This window comes from Phyllobates terribilis, unplaced genomic scaffold (assembly GCF_046119375.1).
Source record: "Phyllobates terribilis strain yellow unplaced genomic scaffold, ASM4611937v1 Scaffold_12__6_contigs__length_324123572, whole genome shotgun sequence".
NCBI lineage: Eukaryota > Metazoa > Chordata > Amphibia > Anura > Dendrobatidae > Phyllobates > Phyllobates terribilis.
Window position 1 is genome coordinate 90,571,475 of NW_027362772.1, and position 24,124 is coordinate 90,595,598.

At 50.8% G+C, this 24,124-nt stretch overlaps 1 protein-coding gene across 9 annotated transcripts in view; it reads left to right on the forward strand.

Moving 5' to 3' along the window:
- CLCNKA (chloride voltage-gated channel Ka) overlaps positions 1 to 24,124 on the forward strand; it is a 233,901-nt gene that overhangs the window by 204,940 nt on the left and 4,837 nt on the right. For 7 of the 9 annotated variants that reach the window (XM_073656124.1, XM_073656122.1, XM_073656125.1 and 4 more), the window contains 10 exons: positions 2,024 to 2,152; positions 2,233 to 2,361; positions 2,768 to 2,907; positions 3,023 to 3,100; positions 3,222 to 3,300; positions 3,379 to 3,504; positions 4,266 to 4,350; positions 11,054 to 11,155; positions 23,182 to 23,266; positions 23,852 to 24,025. In XM_073656124.1, coding sequence (XP_073512225.1) covers positions 2,024 to 2,152; positions 2,233 to 2,361; positions 2,768 to 2,907; positions 3,023 to 3,100; positions 3,222 to 3,300; positions 3,379 to 3,504; positions 4,266 to 4,350; positions 11,054 to 11,155; positions 23,182 to 23,266; positions 23,852 to 24,025 — 1,127 coding nt within the window. Of the gene's footprint in view, positions 1 to 2,023; positions 2,153 to 2,232; positions 2,362 to 2,445; positions 2,563 to 2,767; positions 2,908 to 3,022; positions 3,101 to 3,221; positions 3,301 to 3,378; positions 3,505 to 4,265; positions 4,351 to 11,053; positions 11,156 to 23,181; positions 23,267 to 23,851; positions 24,026 to 24,124 lie in introns of those variants that run through there. The other 2 variants (XM_073656127.1, XM_073656129.1) reach the window with 2 other exon arrangements.

The window sequence follows — 24,124 nt, forward strand, 5'->3', positions numbered from 1 at the left end:
GATGTCCCCACAGTACATTCCCCCACACACAGTATGATGTCTCCACAGTACATTCCTCCACACACAGTATGATGTCCCCACAGTACATTCCTCACACACAGTATGATGTCCCCACAGTACATTCCCCACACACAGTATGATGTCTCCACAGTACATTCCTCCACACACAGTATGATGTCCTCACAGTACATTCCCCCACACACAGTATGATGTCTCCACAGTACATTCCTCCACACACAGTATGATGTCCTCACAGTACATTCCCTCCACACACAGTATGATGTCCCCACAGTACATTCCTCCACACACAGTATGATGTCCCCACAGTACATTCCTCACACACAGTATGATGTCCCCACAGTACATTCCCCCACACACAGTATGATGTCTCCACAGTACATTCCTCCACACACAGTATGATGTCCTCACAGTACATTCCCTCCACACACAGTATGATGTCCTCACAGTACATTCCCCCACACACAGTATGATGTCTCCACAGTACATTCCTCCACACACAGTATGATGTCCTCACAGTACATTCCCTCCACACACAGTATGATGTCCCCACAGTACATTCCCTCCACACACAGTATGATGTCCTCACAGTACATTCCTCCACACACAGTATGATGTCCTCACAGTACATTCCCCCACACACAGTATGATGTCTCCACAGTACATTCCTCCACACACAGTATGATGTCCTCACAGTACATTCCCCCACACACAGTATGATGTCTCCACAGTACATTCCTCCACACACAGTATGATGTCCTCACAGTACATTCCCTCCACACACAGTATGATGTCCCCACAGTACATTCCCTCCACACACAGTATGATGTCCTCACAGTACATTCCTCCACACACAGTATGATGTCCTCACAGTACATTCCCCCACACACAGTATGATGTCTCCACAGTACATTCCTCACACACAGTATGATGTCCCCACAGTACATTCCCCACACACAGTATGATGTCTCCACAGTACATTCCTCACACACAGTATGATGTCCCCACAGTACATTCCCCACACACAGTATGATGTCTCCACAGTACATTCCTCCACACACAGTATGATGTCTCCACAGTACATTCCCCCACACACAGTATGATGTCTCCACAGTACATTCCTCCACACACAGTATGATGTCCTCACAGTACATTCCCTCCACACACAGTATGATGTCCTCACAGTACATTCCCCACACACAGTATGATGTCTCCACAGTACATTCCCCCACACACAGTATGATGTCTCCACAGTACATTCCTCCACACACAGTATGATGTCCTCACAGTACATTCCCTCCACACACAGTATGATGTCCCCACAGTACATTCCCTCCACACACAGTATGATGTCTCCACAGTACATTCCTCCACACACAGTATGATGTCCTCACAGTACATTCCCTCCACACACAGTATGATGTCTCCACAGTACATTCCTCACACACAGTATGATGTCCCCACAGTACATTCCCCACACACAGTATGATGTCTCCACAGTACATTCCTCACACACAGTATGATGTCCCCACAGTACATTCCCCACACACAGTATGATGTCTCCACAGTACATTCCCCCACACACAGTATGATGTCTCCACAGTACATTCCTCCACACACAGTATAAGGTCTCTGATGTACATTCCACCACACACAATATGATGCCCTCCACATACAGTATGATGTCCCACAGCCTCCACATACAGTATGATGCCCCCTCTTTCCTGCGTGCCTTTCTTGCTGCCAGTCATGTGACCAGGGAATGTCGCTTGTTCTCAAGGTTATATAATGTCTTTACTCTCTACATAGAACAATGGAGTAGGGATGAGATGATTCCCCGATCTCCAATGACTGTGCCACTGCATCCAGGACCGTTGAGGGGATATGTTAGAGGTGGTGCTGGGGGTGGAAATGCCTTGATTAGTGCTGGTAACAATGTGCAGTAGTGACAGAGGAGATCCCCCCATATCAGGATCCTGATCTTTCCTTTCCCCCCCCCCCGCAGTGTTCCTCCTGGGGGTGAAGGACATCCTGTTCCGCGTGGGCGATGACTGGTATTTCCTCTTTGCTCTTGGGGTCATCATGGCCCTCATCAGCTTCACCATGGACTTCACCGTCTCTAAATTACTGAACGGTAAATGTTCTCCTCTACTGTTCTCCCTCCGCGCCTTATACCTAATCCTGGAGTTCCTGCCCCTTCATGTCTCCCCACAGCTCAGCGGTGGCTGCAGCAGGAACTGGGGGACTACAGCCTACTCAGATACCTCTCCTGGGTCGTGTACCCCATCGCCCTGGTCGCCTTCTCCACCGGCTTTGCTCAGAGCATCACCCCTCACTCTGGGGGTAAGAGCACGTATAATTTATTCGTTATATCCCATGATGCATCACTGTCTGCTGCTTTTATGTAAATCTTTCCGCTCCTGGGTGGAGCTTTGGTGTCACATGACCTGATAATACCATAAGTGGGAGGAGTCTGACTTGGAACTGTTGTGGAATTAAGAAGCACAAACTGCTACAATGTAGAGACTGTAACCATGACAGCGGGTGAGGGTGGTCACTGAGGGGCGAAGCTTATACACATGGTGGAGGGGCTTTAGAGGGGTTTTATAGAATCGCATGGCGACTTCTTTCCTGAGCCAGCGCTCACTTCTCCATGGGTCGTGTGAGATCCTGCAGCGATGTCACGTCCCGGGCACAGGAATGGAGCAATTTCTGTATGAAAAGCCGCCGTATATCTCTTGACCCGTAGGTTCAGGAATCCCGGAACTGAAGACAATCCTCACCGGCGTCATCCTGGAGGAATATCTGACCATCAAGAACTTTGGGGCCAAGGTGGTGGGTCTGACCTGCACCCTGTCCGCGGGCAGCACCATGTTCCTGGGTAAAGTGGTGAGTGCTGGGGTTAATGGTGCCATCTATATGGGGATAGTCTGTGTGTAGGGTTGGCCTGTACCCCATACAGATGACAGTACAGAGCTGAGGTGGTCCCTTCCTGTCGTTACAGGGCCCCTTTGTCCATCTGTCCAGCATGATCGCTGCGTACCTCGGACGGATGAGGACCTCTGTCACTGGACACTATGAGGTCAGTACTCCAAAACCTTGTCCTCCATTACAGACTATGTCCAGCGGCTCACAACCCGGGGGTCACTATGGATAAAGGACTGACCCCTGGATCCTGCCTGACCTTACAATTAATTCCGCAGAACAAGAGCAAGGAGTACGAGATGCTGGTGGCAGCGGCAGCCGTGGGCGTCTCCACTGTATTTGGCGCACCCATCAGTGGTAGGAGATCTCACCTCTTCTCCACCTCCTAATTCTTGCTCCATTAATGATGGCGTCAGTGACTTGTGATCTCTGCAGGCGTGCTCTTCAGCGTGGAGGTGATGTCATCGCATTTCGCTGTGCGGAATTATTGGCGCGGATTCTTCGCTGCGACTTGTGGAGCGTTTATGTTCCGTCTTTTAGCCGTGTTCAATAGCGAGCAAGGTAAAGCCGGGCCTGGATCCTCGGATATGTATCCACATACTGAAGCAGCGGAGGCAGGGAGCAGAGAGCAGGGTCAGCGACGTGCAGGATGCAGAGGGCAGGGTCGGCAGGGTCAGGGTTGGCGGGGTGAAGAGGGTAGGGTCGGCGGATGCAGGGTCAGCGACATGCAGGATGCAGTGGGCAGGGCCGGCAGAGGCAGGGTCAGGGTCAGCGGGGTGTAGAGGGTAGGGTCGGCGGATGCAGGGTCAGCGACGTGCAGGATGCAGAGGGCAGGGTCGGCAGGGTCAGGGTCGGCGGATGCAGGATGCAGAGGGCAGAGTCGGCTGTGGTGGGGAGCAGAGTGCAGGGTCGGTGGAGGCGAGGTGCAGAGGGCAGGGTCGGCAGGGAGCAGGGTCTTCGGAGGTGGGGAGCAGAGTGCAGGTTCTGTGGAGAGCAGGGTCAGTGGGGGTGTGGAGCAGGGTCGGTGGAGGCGGGGAGCAGCGTGCAGGGTGGACGGGAGCGGAGTGCAGAGGGCAGGGTCGGCAGGGAGCAGGGTCTTCGGAGGTGGGGAGCAGAGTGCAGGTTCTGTGGAGAGCAGGGTCAGTGGGGGTGTGGAGCAGGGTCGGTGGAGGCGGGGAGCAGCGTGCAGGGTGGGCGTGAGCGGAGTGCAGAGGGCAGGGTCGGCGGGAGCGGGGTGCAGAGGGCAGGGTCGGCGGGAGCGGGGTGCAGAGGGCAGGGTCGGCGGACAGTAGAGTTTAAGTTGAGTGTTTCATTTCTCCTAGAGACAATCTCTGCTGTCTTCAAAACCAACTTTAAGATCACCTTCCCCTTTGACCTCCCGGAAACTTTCTTCTACATGATCCTGGGGTGAGGACGATATCCGATACTTTGTGGCCATTATATGAGCAACTTGACGAATATGACAGTAATGAAACACAAAATAATGGCAAAACCGTTCACCACCCTCCTCTATAAAGGTGCCCGCAATAAAAATGGCCACTCATCAACCCTCAGTTCAACTGTCCAGACTCCTCTTTCCTCCTCCAGACTCCTCTGTCGTCCTCCTCCAGACTCCTCTGTCGTCGTCCTCCAGACTCCTCTGTCCTCCTCCTCCAGACTCCTCTGTCCTCCTTCTCCTCCAGATTCCTCTGACCTCCTTCTCATCCAGGCTCCTCTGACCTCCTTCTCATCCAGGCTCCTCTGTCCTCCTTCTCCTCCAGGCTCCTCTGTCCTCCTTCTCCTCCCGGCTCCTCTGTCCTCCTTCTCCTCCAGGCTCCACTGTCCTCCTTCTCCTCCAGGCTCCTCTGTCCTCCTTCTCCTCCAGGCTCCTCTGTCCTCCTCCTCCAGACTCCTCTGTCCTCCTTCTCCTCCAGATTCCTCTGTCCTCCTTCTCATCCAGGCTCCTCTGACCTCCTTCTCATCCAGGCTCCTCTGTCCTCCTTCTCATCCAGGCTCCTCTGTCCTCCTTCTCCTCCAGGCTCCTCTGTCCTCCTTCTCCTCCAGGCTCCTCTGTCCTCCTTCTCCTCCAGGCTCCTCTGTCCTCCTTCTCCTCCAGGCTCCTCTGTCCTCCTTCTCCTCCAGGCTCCACTGTCCTCCTTCTCCTCCAGGCTCCTCTGTCCTCCTTCTCCTCCAGGCTCCTCTGTCCTCCTTCTCCAGGCTCCACTGTCCTCCTTCTCCTCCAGGCTCCACTGTCCTCCTTCTCCTCCAGGCTCCTCTGTCCTCCTTCTCCAGGCTCCTCTGTCCTCCTTATCCTCTAGACTCCTCTGTCTTCCTTTTTCTCCATCAGACTCCTCTGTTCTCCTCCTCTTCAGACTCCTCTGTCCTCCTCCTCCTTCAGACTCCTCTGTCCTCCTCCTCTTTCAGACTCCTCTGTCCTACTCCTCCTTCAGACTCATCTGTCCTCCTCCTTCAGACTCCTCTGTCCCCCTCCTCCTTCAGACTCCTCTGTCCTCCTCCTTCTCCTCCAGACTCCTCTGTCTTCCTCCTTCTCCTCCAGACTCCTCTGTCCTCCTCCTCCTCCCCCAGACTCCTCTGTCTTCATCCTCCTCCTCCAGACTCCTCTGTCTTCCTCCTCCTCCTTCAGACTCCTCTGTTTTCCTCCTCCAGACTCCTCTGTCTTCCTCCTCCTCCTCCAGACTCCTCTGTCTTCCTCCTCCTCCTCCTCCAGACTCCTCTGTCTTCCTCCTCCTCCTCCTCCAGACTCCTCTGTCTTCCTCCTCCTCCTCCAGACTCCTCTGTCTTCCTCCTCCAGACTCCTCTGTCTTCCTCCTCCTCCTCCTCCAGACTCCTCTGTCTTCCTCCTCCTCCTCCAGACTCCTCTGTCTTCCTCCTCCTCCTCCAGACTCCTCTGTCTTCCTCCTCCTCCAGACTCCTCTGTCTTCCTCCTCCTCCAGACTCCTCTGTCTTCCTCCTCCTTCAGACTCCTCTGTTCTCCTCTTTCTCCTTCAGACTCCTTTGTTCTCCTCTTTCTCCTTCAGACTCCTCTGTCTTCCACCTCCTCCTCCAGACTCCTCTGTCTTCTTCCTCCTCCTCCAGACTCCTGTCTTCCTCCTCCTCCTCCAGACTCCTCTGTCTTCCTCCTCCTCCTCCAGACTCCTCTGTCATCCTCTTCCGCATCCAGACTCATCTGTCTTCCTCCTCCTCCAGACTCCTCTGTCTTCCTCCTCCTCCTTCAGACTCCTCTGTTCTCCTCTTTCTCCTTCAGATTCCTCTGTCTTCCCCCTCCTTCAGACTCCTCTGTTCTCCTTCTCCTCCAGACTCCTCTGTCTTCCTCCTTCTCCTCCAGACTCCTCTGTCTTCCTCCTTCTCCTCCAGACTCCTCTGTCTTCCTCCTTCTCCTCCAGACTCCTCTGTCTTCCTCCTCCTCCTCAAGACTCCTGTCTTCCTCCTCCTCCCCCAGACTCCTCCGTCTTCCTCCTCCTCCCCCAGACTCCTCCGTCTTCCTCCTCCTCCCCCAGACTCCTCTGTCTTCCTCCTCCTCCTCCTCCTGACTCCTCTGTCTTCCTCCTCCTCCTCCTGACTCCTCTGTCTTCCTCCTCCTCCTCCAGACTCCCCTGTCTTCCTCCTCCTCCTCCAGACTCCTCTGTCTTCCTCTGTCTTCCTCCTCCTTCAGACTCCTCTGTTCTCCTCTTTCTCCTTCAGACTCCTCTGTTCTCCTCTTTCTCCTTCAGATTCCTGTGTCTTCCACTTTCTCCTTCAGACTCCTCTGTCTTCCTCCTCCTCCTCCAGACTCCTCTGTCTTCCTCCTCCTCCTCCAGACTCCTCAGTCTTCCTCCTCCTCCTCCAGACTCCTCAGTCTTCCTCCTCCTCCTCCAGACTCCTGTCTTCCTCCTCCTCCAGACTCCTCTGTCTTCCTCCTCCTCCTCCAGACTCCTCTGTCTTCCTCCTCCTCCTCCAGACTCCTCTGTCTTCCTCCTCCTTCAGACTCCTCTGTTCTCCTCTTTCTCCTTCAGACTCCTCTGTTCTCTTTCTCCTTCAGACTCCTCTGTCTTCCTCCTCCTCCAGACTCCTCTGTCTTACTCCTCCTCCTCCAGACTCCTCTGTCTTCCTCCTCCTCCTCCAGACTCCTCTGTCTTCCTCCTCCTCCTCCAGACCCCTCTGTTCTCCTCTTTCTCCTTCAGACTCCTCTGTCTTCCTCTTTCTCCTTCAGACTCCTCTGTCTTCCTCTTTCTCCTTCAGACTCCTCTGTCTTCCTTCTCCTCCTCCAGACTCCTCTGTCTTCCTCCTCCTCCTCCAGACCCCTCTGTTCTCCTCTTTCTCCTTCAGATTCCTCTGTCCTCCTCTTTCTCCTTCAGACTCCTCTGTCTTCCTCTTTCTCCTTCAGACTCCTCTGTCTTCCTCCTCCTCCAGACTCCTCTGTCTTCCTCCTCCTCCAGACTCCTCTGTCTTCCTCTGTCTTCCTCCTCCAGACTCCTCTGTCTTCCTCCTCCTCCAGACTCCTCTGTCTTCCTCCTCCTCCAGACTCCTCTGTCTTCCTCCTCCTCCAGACTCCTCTGTCTTCCTCCTCCTTCAGACTCCTCTGTTCTCCTCTTTCTCCTTCATACTCCTTTGTTCTCCTCTTTCTCCTTCAGACTCCTCTGTCTTCCTCCTCCTCCTCCCGACTCCTGTCTTCCTCCTCCTCCTCCAGACTCCTCTGTCATCCTCCTCCGCATCCAGACTCATCTGTCTTCCTCCTCCTCCAGACTCCTCTGTCTTCCTCCTCCTCCTTCAGACTCCTCTGTTCTCCTCTTTCTCCTTCAGATTCCTCTGTCTTCCTCCTCCTTCAGACTCCTCTGTTCTCCTCCTTCTCCTCCAGACTCCTCTATCTTCTGCCTTCTCCTCCAGACTCCTCTGTCTTCCTCCTTCTCCTCCAGACTCCTCTGTCTTCCTCCTTCTCCTCCAGACTCCTCTGTCTTCCTCCTTCTCCTCCAGACTCCTCTGTCTTCCTCCTTCTCCTCCAGACTCCTCTGTCTTCCTCCTCCTCCTCCAGACTCCTGTCTTCCTCCTCCTCCCCCAGACTCCTCTGTCTTCCTCCTCCTCCCCCAGACTCCTCTGTCTTCCGCCTCCTCCCCCAGACTCCTCTGTCTTCCTCCTCCTCCCCCAGACTCCTCTGTCTTCCTCCTCCTCCCCCAGACTCCTCTGTCTTCCTCCTCCTCCTCCTCCAGACTCCTCTGTCTTCCTCCTCCTCCTCCAGACTCCCCTGTCTTCCTCCTCCTCCAGACTCCTCTGTCTTCCTCCTCCTCCTCCAGACTCCTCTGTCATCCTCCTCCGCATCCAGACTCATCTGTCTTCCTCCTCCTCCAGACTCCTCTGTCTTCCTCCTCCTCCTTCAGACTCCTCTGTTCTCCTCTTTCTCCTTCAGATTCCTCTGTCTTCCTCCTCCTTCAGACTCCTCTGTTCTCCTTCTCCTCCAGACTCCTCTGTCTTCCTCCTCCTCCTCCAGACTCCTCTGTCTTCCTCCTCCTCCTCCAGACTCCTCTGTCTTCCTCCTCATCCTTCAGACTCCTCTGTTCTCCTCTTTCTCCTCCAGACTCCTCTGTCTTCCTCTTTCTCCTTCAGACTCCTCTGTCTTCCGCTTTCTCCTTCAGACTCCTCTGTCTTCCTCCTCCTCCAGACTCCTCTGTCTTACTCCTCCTCCTCCAGACTCCTCTGTCTTCCTCCTCCTCTTCCAGACTCCTCTGTCTTCCTCCTCCTCCTCCAGACCCCTCTGTTCTCCTCTTTCTCCTTCAGACTCCTCTGTCTTCCTCTTTCTCCTTCAGACTCCTCTGTCTTCCTCTTTCTCCTTCAGACTCCTCTGTCTTCCTTCTCCTCCTCCAGACTCCTCTGTCTTCCTCCTCCTCCTCCAGACCCCTCTGTTCTCCTCTTTCTCCTTCAGATTCCTCTGTCCTCTTTCTCCTTCAGATTCCTCTGTCTTCCTCTTTCTCCTTCAGACTCCTCTGTCTTCCTCCTCCTCCAGACTCCTCTGTCTTCCTCCTCCTCCAGACTCCTCTGTCTTCCTCCTCCTCCAGACTCCTCTGTCTTCCTCCTCCTCCAGATTCCTCTGTCTTCCTCCTCCTTCAGACTCCTCTGTTCTCCTCTTTCTCCTTCATACTCCTTTGTTCTCCTCTTTCTCCTTCAGACTCCTCTGTCTTCCACCTCCTCCTCCTCCAGACTCCTCTGTCTTCCTCCTCCTCCTCCAGACTCCTGTCTTCCTCCTCCTCCTCCAGACTCCTCTGTCTTCCTCCTCCTCCTCCAGACTCCTCTGTCATCCTCCTCCACATCCAGACTCATCTGTCTTCCTCCTCCTCCAGATTCCTCTGTCTTCCTCCTCCTCCTTCAGACTCCTCTGTTCTCCTCTTTCTCCTTCAGATTCCTCTGTCTTCCTCCTCCTTCAGACTCCTCTGTTCTCCTCCTTCTCCTCCAGACTCCTCTGTCTTCCTCCTTCTCCTCCAGACTCCTCTGTCTTCCTCCTTCTCCTCCAGACTCCTCTGTCTTCCTCCTTCTCCTCCAGACTCCTCTGTCTTCCTCCTCCTCCTCCTCCAGACTCCTGTCTTCCTCCTCCTCCCCCAGACTCCTCTGTCTTCCTCCTCCTCCCCCAGACTCCTCTGTCTTCCTCCTCCTCCCCCAGACTCCTCTGTCTTCCTCCTCCTCCCCCAGACTCCTCTGTCTTCCTCCTCCTCCTCCTCCAGACTCCTCTGTCTTCCTCCTCCTCCTCCAGACTCCCCTGTCTTCCTCCTCCTCCAGACTCCTCTGTCTTCCTCCTCCTCCTCCAGACTCCTCTGTCTTCCTCTGTCTTCCTCCTTCTCCAGACTCCTGTCTTCCTCCTCCTTCAGACTCCTCTGTTCTCCTCTTTCTCCTTCAGACTCCTCTGTTCTCCTCTTTCTCCTTCAGATTCCTGTGTCTTCCTCTTTCTCCTTCAGACTCCTCTGTCTTCCTCCTCCTCCTCCAGACTCCTCTGTCTTCCTCCTCCTCCTCCAGACTCCTCTGTCTTCTTCCTCCTCCTCCAGACTCCTCTGTCTTCCTCCTCCTCCTCCAGACTCCTCTGTCTTCCTCCTCCTTCAGACTCCTCTGTTCTCCTCTGTTCTCCTCTTTCTCCTTCAGACTCCTCTGTTCTCCTCTTTCTCCTTCAGACTCCTCTGTCTTCCTCTTTCTCCTTCAGACTCCTCTGTCTTCCACTTTCTCCTTCAGACTCCTCTGTCTTCCTCCTCCTCCAGACTCCTCTGTCTTACTCCTCCTCCTCCAGACTCCTCTGTCTTCCTCCTCCTCCTCCAGACTCCTCTGTCTTCCTCCTCCTTCAGACTCCTCTGTTCTCCTCTTTCTCCTTCAGACTCCTCTGTTCTCCTCTTTCTCCTTCAGACTCCTCTGTTCTCCTCTTTCTCCTTCAGACTCCTCTGTCTTCCTCTTTCTCCTTCAGACTCCTCTGTCTTCCTCCTCCTTCAGACTCCTCTGTCTTCCTCCTCCTTGAGACTCCTCTGTTCTCCTCTTTCTCCTCCAGACTCCTCTGTCTTCCTCCTCCTCCAGACTCCTTTGTCTTCCTCCTCCTCGTCCAGACTCCTCTGTCTTCCTCCTCCTCCTCGTCCAGACTCCTCTGTCTTCCTCCTCCTCCTCCAGACTCCTGTCTTCCTCCTCCTCCTCGTCCAGACTCCTCTGTCTTCCTCCTCCTCCTCCAGACTCCTCTGTCTTCCTCCTCCTCCTCCAGACTCCTCTGTCTTCCTCCTCCTCCTCCAGACCCCTCTGTTCTCCTCTTTCTCCTTCAGACTCCTCTGTCTTCCTCTTTCTCCTTCAGACTCCTCTGTCTTCCTCCACCAGGCTCCTGTGCCCTCCTTCTGGCTTCACATCCAGGATTGGGCTTATAGGTTCCAACATGCCCCATCCGCCCCCCTCCTGACATTATCTGTGGGTGTAGAGTCTGGAGACCCCCATACACCCGTCGGCCCATGGGGCCATTACTGGGGTTCAGCTGCTAGTGGAGCAGTGAATTGCTGTAGAAGATCTCTGTTGTGTCCAGAGACGAATCCTCTGAGGACCCGACTTACAGGGATGACTCTGACTCTCTGGTGCCAGGCAGGGTGCGAGTGCGTTATTAAGGTGCTGATCTCTGCTCATACCACAGGGTGATCTGCGGGACGGTGAGCTGCGCCTACCTGTTCTGTCAGCGCTGGCTCCTGGGCTACGTCAGGAGGAATCCGTACACCAGCAAGATACTGGCCAACGAGTAAGTGTGAGGGCGACACAGCGCGGCCCCCCGCCACATGGGCACAGCCTGCACTTCATCTCTGCCCACACTGTCAGCTCTGTGAGGTCTGCATCTCATCCTCCAGTCACATCCAGAGCTGTAACAGCAGTTAAAACACTAGCCGTCCAATATGACTATCCAGATTAATCGCTGGTTTTGGTATTGATTATACCACCACATGTCAGACAATTTCCCAGTCGGTGCAGTAGATTGTAAGAAACCCCCAGACTCCGCATTCACGGTCTGCAGGTTTCTGACTCTGTGTATCTGAATAATTAATTGTACGGGGATGTGTTAAATATAATAGCAGTGTGGAGGTCAATCATTCTGTGAAGAAACAGGGGTGAATCAGGGGGGCCCTTATTTAAGGATGAAGCAGCACATGTTGTACCTGCATTTCTCCTTGAAAGCCTGAGAAATATGGGTCGTTCCAGACATTGCTCAGAAGAACAGCTTACTGTGATTAAAAAGTTAATTGGAGAAGGTAAAACTTATAAAGAAGTGCAGACAATGATCGGCTGTTCAGCTAAAATGATCTCCAATGCTTTATAACGGAAACCAAAACCAGAGAGACGTGGAAGAAAACGGAAGACTACCATCCGAATGGATGGAAGAATAGCCAGAATGGCGAAGGCTCAGCCAATGATCGGCTCCAGGATGATCACAGACAGTCTTCAATTACCTGTGAGGACTGTGACAGTTAGAAGACGCCTGTGTGAAGCTAATCTCTTACCAAGAAGTCCCCGCAAAGTCCCACTGTTACAAAAAAGACATGTACTGAAGCGGATGCAATTTGACAAATAACACATCAACCGGCCTAAAGAGAAATGGAGAAACATTTTGTGGACGGATGAAAGTAAAATTGTTCTTTTTGGGTCCAAGGGCCGCAGACAGTTCATCAGACGACCCCCAAACTCTTCATTCAGCCACAGTACACCCTGCAGACAGTGAAGCATGGTGAAAACATTGTGATATGGGCATGTTTCTCTTACTATGGTGCCGGACCTATTTACCGTACAGCAGGGATCATGGACCAGTTTGTATATATTAAAGTACTTGAAGAGGTCATGTTGCCTTACACTGAAGAGGATATGTCCTTGAAATGGGTGTTTCAACAGGACAATGACCCTGAATACGCCAATAAACCAGCAAAATATTGGTTCCAGTCCAACAAAATTGAGGTTATGGAGTGGCCAATCCCCGGACCTTAATCCAATAGAACACTTGTGGGGTGATATCAAAAATGCTGTTTCTGAGGCAAAGTCAACAAATGCCAAAAAATTGTGGGATGTAGTCAAAGCCTCCTGGGCTGGAATAACAGGTGACTGGAGCCAGAAGTTGGTTGACTTGTCACTGGTGTGTCCGGTGTGACAGACAGTTGTTCTGGATCCAGCTGTAGGTCATTGAGCTTAGCTCTTCAGGCACCTGCTTGATCTTTTCATCTCTGTAGTGTAGTGATATCCTTCTCCCTCTAGGACCTAGCAGTGACCTCCACCTACTGTTGCTAATCGACACACCCTTGCTGGATGTTTAAATCCCTTCAGTCTCTCCAGAGAGTCACTGGTGACAGCTCTATTTTCCTCTGTCCAGGCTTGAAGTAGTAGTAGTTGCCTAGTGTCTTCTTGGAGTTCCCTTGGATTATAGTTGGCGTGATCTCTCTGGTGTCTTCTCAAGCTAAGTGTATTCCCTTGTTTGTTTACCCGTTTTGTCTTTAGTTGTAGTGGGGGCTGACTAGTGCTCAGTGGTCTGAATAAAAGTTGCTTCTTTATTGTTTCATGAATAAAAACACAAGCTGGGAGGTATACGTGTTACACCTGTATTGACGACGACCGTTTCGCGCAAATTCGCTTCGACGGGTCAGACAAGTATGGGGGAAGCGACGGAGGTGACTACATTTAACTTAAGTGCAACCTATCACCGTCCAATCTCATGACACCATACAGCTGCAAATTAAAAAGATCAATTAAAAACAAAATACAAGACATGCCAAGATACATCGTATTCCAATACACAACCAAGATACTGTTTCATCTCCTTTATATTTTTATATTTTGAACACCAAAAACGGGTTTGCGGCTATAGCCATCCTAAGATAACCATAAGAACATTTCATTTCTATCATTTAAAGAAGTTTTCCGGTACTTTTTTAAAAACTGCCCAATGTATTCAGCATGTGGGCATAAGTATCTCTGTAAATACCTTCCTTTGCAGATAATGCCTGTGAGGGGCGCTATCGGTAGTCGCTCACAGGCATCACGTGACCCCGCGCTGACGTGATGCCTGACTCAGCGCTGGGGTTCCCGCGGTGGCTGCTGGGTTGGCTGCCCGCGTCACACCCGGCATCCACCGCGCGTTTTCCCAATGAATGGGGAGAGGCAGAGCGTGTGGTGGATGCCGGGTGTGACGCAGGGGAATAACCCCGCCCACAACCCAGCAGCCACCGTGGAACGCAGAAGAGGAGACCCTCCCGGGGGGATCTGGGGGGATACATTGGGGGGAAGTCTTATTAAAAAGTGGTCTAGATAAACAAAAAGAGAAAATATATTTATCTTTAATTTCAGCAAAAGAACTGGCATATTCTAAAAGGTGATGAGTAGTGTTGAGCGATACCTTCCGATATCAGGAAATATCGTATCGGATTGGATCGGGCCGATACCCAAAAAGTATCGGATATCGCCGATTCCGATACCGGAAACCAATGCAAGTCAATGGGACACAAATATCGGAATGAAAATAAACCCTTTCTTTTCTTGTAGGTTAATTCTACATGAAGGAAAACAACTAAGAATAATGTAGAATGACATGAAAAGCCGGCAATTCATCAGCGGCATACACCGGTACCCGACAATTTACAACAGAAAGAATAGAGCTTCACACATAGATTAGATAGATAGAAACATGTCAGTCACATATATATGAAGTACAGTGACAGTGTTGCTTACTGTACTTGTCATTTAGTGTAAAGGATTTATTAAAAAAAATAATAGTGTTTTCATGCACCGTCTCTTTAAGAAAGCCGGCCGGCAATTCAGCAGCGGTACCCGACAATTTAGAATAGAAAGAATAGAGAATCACACATAGATTAGATAGATAGAAACATGTCAGTCACATATATATGAAGTACAGTAATAGTGTTGATTACTGTACTTGTCATTTAGTGTTAAAATAAAGGATTTATTTAAAAAAAAATTGGCGTGGGGTTCCCCTTAATTTTAGGCTCTAGCGGAGGTTAAGCAGACGGCTGGGGCAAATGTTTGAAGCCTGGGAAGGGGGTAATACCCACGGAGCTTCCCAGGCTACTAATATCAGCCCCCAGCTGAATACCTAGCCTTTACTAGCTATTAAAATGGGGGAACCCCCCCAAAAAAAATAACGTGGGGTCCCCCCTAATTTAATAGCTAGCACAGGCTAGGCAGACAGCTGGGGGCTGATATTAATAGCCCAGGAAGGGTGCCATGAATATTGGCCCCCTCCCAGGCTAGAAACACCAGCCGTCAGCCGCCCCAGAAATGGCGCATTCATAGGATGCGCCAATTCTGGCACTTAGCCTCGCTCTTCCACGCTGCCCTGGTGCGGTGGCAGGGGGTAATAGGGTTGGGGTTGATGTCAGCTTATAATGCCAGCTGACATCAAGCCCAGGTTAGTAATGGAGAGGCGTCTATAAGACACCCCCATTACTAACCCCATAGTCAAAGTTAAAAAAAACACAAACACCCAGAATAAAGTCCTTTAATTGAAATAAAGACACAATTCTTTATTGTTCTAAATTAAACCATACTTACCATCACGCCCATTCCAGCTGAAGCCAACGATCTCCTGCAATAAAAGAAAAATAATAAAGCAACCTCATCCTTACCTTTCCATGGTTCCCACGACAGCTTCAGCTCTGCTACATCGAGATGACAGGCTGGACCGCAGCAGAACGCTGCCATCCAGCCTGTCATCCCGCAGACACTGAGAAGCGCAGGCTTGCTTGCGCTCCTCAGTGTCTCTCTGTGACGTCATCCAGATGAGCCGAGGTCATGTCCAATGAACTCAGCTCACCTCATGCACGTCACTGACAGCGTGGGAAAATTCTCACGCTGAAGTGCTGAGTGCAGGAGAATTTTCCCACGCTGTCAGTGACGTACATGAGGTGAGCTGAGTTCATTGGACATGACCTCGGCTCATCTGGATGCCGTCACAGCCAGACACTGAGGAGTGGAAGCATGCCTGCGCTTCTCAGTGTCTGCGGGATGACAGGCTGGATGGCAGCGTTCTCCTGCGGTCCAGCCTGTCATCTCGATGTAGCAGAGCTGAAGCTGTCGTGGGAACCATGGAAAGGTAAGGATGAGGTTGCTTTATTATTTTTCTTTTATTGCAGGAGATCGTTGGCTTCAGCTGGAATGGGCGTGATGGTAAGTATGGTTTAATTTAGAACAATAAAGAATTGTGTGTTTATTTCAATTAAAGGACTTTATTCTGGGTGTTGTGTTTTTTTTAAATACTTTACTAGAAATTCATGGCGGTCATGTCTAATATTGGCGTGACCCCATGAATTTCGGGCTTAGGGCCAGCTGATAATGCCAAGCTGGCCTTAACCCCTTTATTACCCAGTGAGCCACCGCACCAGGGCCCTGGATGAGTTGGGTACAGCGCCAGAAGATGACGCTTCTATGAACGCGCCATTTTCCGGGGCGGCTGCGGACTGCAATTTGCAGCGGGTGGGGGCCCAGAAAGCTTGGGCCTCCCTGCGCTGCAGATTCCAGCCCCCAGCTGCCTAGTTGTACCTGGCTGGACACAAAAATAGGGCGAAGCCCCACGTATTTTTTTTTTTAATTATTTCATGAAATTCATGGAATAATTAAGAAAAAAAGGGCTTCCCTATATTGTTGTGTCCGGCCAGGTACAAATAGGCAGCTGGTGGTTGGGGGCAGCCCGTTCCTGCCTGCTGTACCTGACTGGACACAAATATAGGGCGAAGCCCCACATAATTTTTTTTTAATTATTTAATGAATTTCCTGAAATAATTAAAAAAAAAATACGTGGGGCTTCGCCCTATTTTTGTGTCCAGCCAGGTACAACTAGGCAGCTGGGGGCTGGAATCTGCAGCGCAGGGAGGCCCAAGCTTTCTGCCCCCCCCCCCCCCCCGCTGAAAATTGCAGTCCGCAGCCGCCCCGGAAAATGGCGCATTCATAGAAGCTGGATGCTGTACCTGGCTGGCATACAAAAATATGGCGAAGCCCACGTCAAAAGTTTTGGGAAAAATTAATTAAAAAATAAATAATAATTTAGGGACTGCATCTTTATTAACTCCTCAAATGTCATTTAGTGTTAAAATAATGGATTTATTTAAAAAAAAAATGGCGTGGGATCCCCCATAATTTTAGTCTCTAGCGGAGGTTAAGCAGACGGCTGGGGCAGATGTTTGAAGCCTGGGAAGGGGGTAATACCCACGGAGCTTCCCAGGCTACTAATATCAGCCCCCAGCTGAATACCTAGCCTTTACTAGCTATTAAAATGGGGGACCCCCCCAAAAAAAATGACGTGGGGTCCCCCCTATTTTAATAGCTAGCAAAGGCTAGGCAGACAGCTGGGGGCTGATATTAATAGCCCAGGAAGGGAGCCATGAATATTGGCCCCCTCCCAGGCTAGAAACACCAGTCGTCAGCCGCCCCAGAAATGGCGCATCCATAGGATGTGCCAATTCTGGCACTTAGCCTCGCTCTTCCACGCTGCCCTGGTGCGGTGGCAGGGGGTAATAGTGGTGGGGTTCATGTCAGCGCCAGCTGCCATGAAGCCCAGGTTAGTAATGATGGGCGTCTATAAGACACCCCCATTACTAACCTACAAAGTGTTAAAAAGAAAAAACACTACACCCAGAAAAAAATAATTTATTTGAAATAAAACACACAATTTTATTTAATTCTTAGTTTACTAAAAATAATAGTTCCCTGTCCACGTTCCTGCGCTGATCTCCCATGCACAGCTGTCACATCTGGAGATGGTGACAGCTGTCATGGCTGCTGTAAGCTCACACTGTCGGGAACACGTCCGCTCCCGGCAGCGGGAGCCACTGACTGAGGTCACCGGAGTGCATTCAGGCAGCGCAGCTCCGGAGACCTCCTTTACGGCAGTGCTGTACCGTGGGAATTTCTCACGATACAGCAGTGCCGTAAAGGAGCTAACCGGAGCAGCGCTGCCTGAACTCCGGTGAACCCTTACGGCCCCGTCATTCTAGCGGCGGCAGCGGTTCAGAGCGGTCACATTCTATGTGGCTGCTCTGAACTGGAGATCTTCGTGGGACACTCGTGGACTACTACGGAGGGGTAAGGATAAGGTTGTGGTTTATTATTTTATATTTTATTACAGGAGATCGATGGCTTCGGGGAATTAGGTGTCTAGGTGAGTATAGGTGTAGTTTTTTATTTTTTACTTTATTTTAGGTGGCGATCGGCGGGGACAGGTAATGTATGAACTAATTTCTTTTAGGTAACCACTGGCCACCAATGACATGTATCTAACATTTATTGGGGACACAGTAGGGCAATTTAAATAGCAGGATCAGGCTGATGGGAACTACTGCTCCCATCGAGCTGATCCTGCTGGCAGGAGTGGACGGGGGACAGACATAGGCCGATGGGAGTAGTAGTGTCACATCGGCCTATGTCTGCCTGCACGCACACACCCGTACACACACCGCACACACCCGCACACATCGCACAGACACCGCACACACCCGCACAGACACCGCACACACCCGCACACATCGCACAGACACCGCGCACACCCGCACAAACATCGCGCACACACCCCGCACACACACTAATCATGACGGTCTGATCGTCTGGGAGGTGAGGCTGACCTGTGCGGCCGTGGGAAAGTTCATGTGAGTTCATGCAGTCAAGCATGAACTCACATGAACCCTCTGAGGGCACCGCGGCGACTTCAAATGAACAGCTGATCGGCATCACCTGATACCTCAGCTGTTCATTTGAAATAACCGGCGGGAAAGCGCAGCACAGAACGGGAAAGCCGGCGGTGAAGTCTTTTCACTGCCGGCTTCCCCGCCCGGGTCCTTCGCTCCCCGCTCCTTGGTGCTGCGCTCCCCGCCCGGTCCTAACTTACGATCGGGATGGGAGGTGGCGAGGGGAGCGGAGGATCGGGGTCGGAGGCTGCGGGGAAGCAGTATGGGGCTGTGTGATTGTTTAAAAGCCGGCGGCTTTATACCGCCCGCCGGCTTTTAAACAATCAGGAGAATTCTCCCCCGCTGGGATGGCATTCTGATGACAGGCTGGATCTCAGCTGAGCGCTGCCATCCAACTTGTCATCCTTCACAGACACTGCAGAGCGCAGGCATTATGGGAACTTCCAATTCCGGTATCCGATATTGTAAAAGTATCGGAATTAAGTATCGGAATTCCGATACCGCGAATATCGGCCGATACCCGATATTACAGTATCGGAATGCTCAACACTAGTGATGAGACATTAACAGAGATTGTAGAAAGGGGACCTGTAGTCTCCTGTAGACGTACCAAAGACCTTGAGGGACATGTTGGTTAAAAACAGATTTAAAATAGTATAAAAAAAATTGGTTAGATACGGATTCCCTGGGGGGCAATATCAAATGTGGACATTGCAATTTTTGTCAGTTCCATATCGCTGATAAATTGCTTAATATAGGTTCTATTGATGATTTAGTGCGTGATTTTATTTCTTGTCGCACACAATTTGTTGTTTTATGTAATTATTTCTATATAGGTAAAACTATCCGTCCAGCTTTTGTGAGGTTCCGAGAGCATTTTACATCAATTCAAAGCCAAAAAGGTTCCAAAAGATTGATTGACCGCATTTGCGATTGCCGTGCGGGAAATCCACGGGTCCTGCGGTTTGCAGGATTGGAGCAGGTCCGTTTGTCAGGACAAGGTGGGGACTTACATAAACTCTCCGCTCACAGGCGCAGGGTCCCGACCGGCTTAAATGATAGAAATGAAGTGTCGGTGTTCTTATAGTAATCTTAGGATGGCTATAGCCGCACATGTAGCTTGCACTATTTGCAGTCAGGGATTAGGTTTCCTGCTCGGCGATATGTGCGGAACCTATTTAGGGACCTTAGGGGAGTCGGGGAATAGTCAGATCTGCCTAGGGGTCTCCACTCCCCCTTTCCCTATTGTTTGGACTTCCTCCTCCTCTTCCCGTTGTTGTGCACTTAGTCTTTCCCTCACCAGGTGTGACACGACTCTATGCAACATAGATGTGACGCAGCTCTAAAAAACTGTGGGTAACAGCTAAATGTTAGGTTCATGATTCACAGGATGCTCAATCCTCAAAAAATTGGACATATTGTGAGTTTGTAAAGACAAATGCAGACACTGCTGTTTATCAGAACAGAATAATGGTCATTTTTTGTTATTTTCTGTAAAGTAGTTAAAAATTATCTACATTTCTCTTCATGTTGTGAATTAGAAAACAGCGAGCGACGTCCCCAATGCCTCTGTGAGAACTCCTGTGTCTGATCACACTGCTATTATTGTGCAGCTCTGGAGGTGACTGGAGTATAAGACACTATGTAACAGCAGAATAGTGAGTGCAGCTCTGGAGGTGACTGGAGTATAAGACACTGTGTAACAGCAGAATAGTGAGTGCAGCTCTGGAGGTGACTGGAGTATAAGACACTATGTAACAGCAGAATAGTGACTGCAGCTCTGGAGGTGACTGGAGGATAAGACATGATGTAACAGCAGAATAGTGACTGCAGCTCTGGAGGTGACTGGAGGATAAGACACTATGTAACAGCAGAATAGTGAGTGCAGCTCTGGAGGTGACTGGAGTATAAGACACTATGTAACAGCAGAATAGTGACTGCAGCTCTGGAGGTGACTGGAGGATAAGACATGATGTAACAGCAGAATAGTGACTGCAGATCTGGAGGTGACTGGAGGATAAGACATGATGTAACAGCAGAATAGTGACTGCAGCTCTGGAGGTGACTGGAGTATAAGACACTATGTAACAGCAGAATAGTGAGTGCAGCTCTGGAGGTGACTGGAGTATAAGACACTATGTAACAGCAGAATAGTGACTGCAGCTCTGGAGGTGACTGGAGGATAAGACATGATGTAACAGCAGAATAGTGACTATAGCTCTGGAGGTGACTGGAGGATAAGACACGATGTAACAGCAGAATAGTGACTGCAGCTCTGGAAGTGACTGGAGGATAAGACATGATGTAACAGCAGAATAGTGACTGCAGCTCTGGAGGTGACTGGAGTATAAGACACGATGTAACAGCAGAATAGTGACTGCAGCTCTGGAGGTGACTGGAGTATAAGACACTATGTAACAGCAGAATAGTGACTGCAGCTCTGGAAGTGACTGGAGGATAAGACATGATGTAACAGCAGAATAGTGACTGCAGCTCTGGAGGTGACTGGAGTATAAGACACGATGTAACAGCAGAATAGTGACTGCAGCTCTGGAGGTGACTGGAGTATAAGACACTATGTAACAGCAGAATAGTGACTGCAGCTCTGGAGGTGACTGGAGGATAAGACATGATGTAACAGCAGAATAGTGACTGCAGCTCTGGAGGTGACTGGAGTATAAGACACTATGTAACAGCAGAATAGTGACTGCAGCTCTGGAGGTGACTGGAGGATAAGACACGATGTAACAGCAGAATAGTGACTGCAGCTCTGGGGGTGACTGGAGGATAAGACACAATGTAACAGTAGCATAGTGACTGCAGCTCTGGAGGTGACTGGAGGATAAGACGCGATGTAACAGCAGAATAGTGACTGCAGCTCTGGAGGTGACTGGAGGATAAGACACGATGTAACAGCAGAATAGTGACTGCAGCTGTGGAGGTGACTGGAGGATAAGACACGATGTAACAGCAGAATAGTGACTGCAGCTCTGGAGGTGACTGGAGGATAAGACATGATGTAACAGCAGAATAGTGACTGCAGCTCTGGAGGTGACTGGAGTATAAGACACTATGTAACAGCAGAATAGTGACTGCAGCTCTGGAGGTGACTGGAGGATAAGACATGATGTAACAGCAGAATAGTGACTGCAGCTCTGGAGGTGACTGGAGGATAAGACATGATGTAACAGCAGAATAGTGACTGCAGCTCTGGAGGTGACTGGAGTTTAAGACACGATGTAACAGCAGAATAGTGACTGCAGCTCTGGAGGTGACTGGAGTATAAGACACTATGTAACAGCAGAATAGTGACTGCAGCTCTGGAAGTGACTGGAGGATAAGACATGATGTAACAGCAGAATAGTGACTGCAGCTCTGGAGGTGACTGGAGTATAAGACACGATGTAACAGCAGAATAGTGACTGCAGCTCTGGAGGTGACTGGAGTATAAGACACTATGTAACAGCAGAATAGTGACTGCAGCTCTGGAGGTGACTGGAGGATAAGACACGATGTAACCGCAGAATAGTGACTGCAGCTCTGGGGGTGACCGGAGGATAAGACACAATGTAACAGTAGCATAGTGACTGCAGCTCTGGAGGTGACTGGAGGATAAGACACGATGTAACAGCAGAATAGTGACTGCAGCTCTGGAGGTGACTGGAGTATAAGACACTATGTAACAGCAGAATAGTGACTGCAGCTCTGGAGGTGACTGGAGGATAAGACATGATGTAACAGCAGAATAGTGACTGCAGCTCTGGAGGTGACTGGAGTATAAGACACTATGTAACAGCAGAATAGTGACTGCAGCTCTGGAGGTGACTGGAGGATAAGACACGATGTAACAGCAGAATAGTGACTGCAGCTCTGGGGGTGACTGGAGGATAAGACACAATGTAACAGTAGCATAGTGACTGCAGCTCTGGAGGTGACTGGAGGATAAGACGCGATGTAACAGCAGAATAGTGACTGCAGCTCTGGAGGTGACTGGAGGATAAGACACGATGTAACAGCAGAATAGTGACTGCAGCTGTGGAGGTGACTGGAGGATAAGACACGATGTAACAGCAGAATAGTGACTGCAGCTCTGGAGGTGACTGGAGGATAAGACATGATGTAACAGCAGAATAGTGACTGCAGCTCTGGAGGTGACTGGAGGATAAGACACGATGTAACAGCAGAATAGTGACTGCAGCTCTGGAGGTGACTGGAGGATAAGACACGATGTAACAGCAGAATAGTGACTGCAGCTCTGGAGGTGACTGGAGGATAAGACACGATGTAACAGCAGAATAGTGACTGCAGCTCTGGAGGTGACTGGAGGATAAGACGCGATGTAACAGCAGAATAGTGACTGCAGCTCTGGAGGTGACTGGAGGATAAGACACGATGTAACAGCAGAATAGTGACTGCAGCTGTGGAGGATAAGACATGATGTAACAACAGAATAGTGACTGCAGCTGTGGAGGTGACTGGAGGATAAGACACGATGTAACAGCAGAACAGTGACTGCAGCTCTGGAGGTGACTGGAGGATAAGACATGATTTAACAGCAGAATAGTGACTGCAGCTCTGGAGGTGACTGGGGATAAGACACAATGTAACAGCAGAATAGTGACTGCAGCTCTGGAGGTGACTAGAGGATTAGACATGATGTAACAGCAGAATAGTGACTGCAGCTCTGGAGGTGACTGGAGGATAAGACACGATGTAACAGCAGAATAGTGACTGCAGCTCTGGAGGTGACTGGGGATAAGACATGATGTAACATCAGAATAGTGACTGCAGCTCTGGAGGTGACTGGGGATAAGACCTGATGTAACATCAGAATAGTGACTGCAGCTCTGGAGGTGACTGGGGATAAGACATGATATAACAGCAGAATAGTGACTGCAGCTCTGGAGGTGACTGGAAGATAAGACACAATGTAACAGCAGAATAGTGACTGCAGCTCTGGAGGTGACTGGAGGATAAGACACGTTGTAACAGCAGTTTTGTCGATGCAGCTTTGGATGTGACCGGAGTGCAGGACATGATGTCACTAGAGATAGTGGCGTCGCTTGTCTTGAGTTGTTCCCTTTTCCCCTCGTTGCAGTAAACCCGTGTACTCGGCATTGCTGGCTCTCCTCATGGCGTCCATAACGTTTCCGGATTTCCTCGGGCAGTACCTGGCGTGTCGGGTCAGTCTTCTCTGCAGGTTTCACTGTTCATGTACCTGGAAGCTCAGGATGAACAGAGATAAGCTGCTCCCATGTAAGGCAGCAGGGGAAGCTGCAATGAGGGGGTTGTGATCTCCAGGGTCCTGGGGTTTCTGATCCCCGGGGGGTTTTGATCTCCAGGGTCCTGGGGCTTATTATCTGTGGGGGTCCTGGGGTTTCTGATCCCCGGGGGGTTGTGATCTCCAGGGTCCTGGGGCTTATTATCTGTGGGGGTCCTGGGGTTTCTGATCCCCGGGGGGGTTTTGATCTCTGGGGTCCTGGGGCTTATTATCTATGGGGGTCCTGGGGTTTCTGATCCCCGGGGGGTTTTGATCTCCAGGGTCCTGGGGCTTATTATCTGTGGGGGTCCTGGGGTTTCTGATCCCCGGGGGGTTGTGATCTCCAGGGTCCTGGGGCTTATTATCTGTGGGGGTCCTGGGGTTTCTGATCCCCGGGGGGGTTTTGATCTCTGGGGTCCCGGAGGATCTAGCCCCCTGTACCTTTGCGGTGGAATCAGATCTATTTCTCGCCGTTTTGTGACATTTCTGCTTTTGCCGCCGTCCGCAGCTCTCCATGAAGGAACTTCTCGTCTCCCTCTTCGATAACCGCACGTGGTGGACGCTTTCCCAGAATATGTCCGCACCGAGCCCCGTAACCGTGGACCCCAATAACCTGTGGATGGAATGGGCGAACCCGCAAATCTCCATCTTTGGCACGCTGGCGTTCTTCATCGTCATGAAGGTGCGTCGCTGTCACATTAACGGACAGAACCGCCGTCTGCTGTCTGATTGGATACTCACAAGTCATGTGACATCAGCCTCTACATCAGTCTGTGATGTC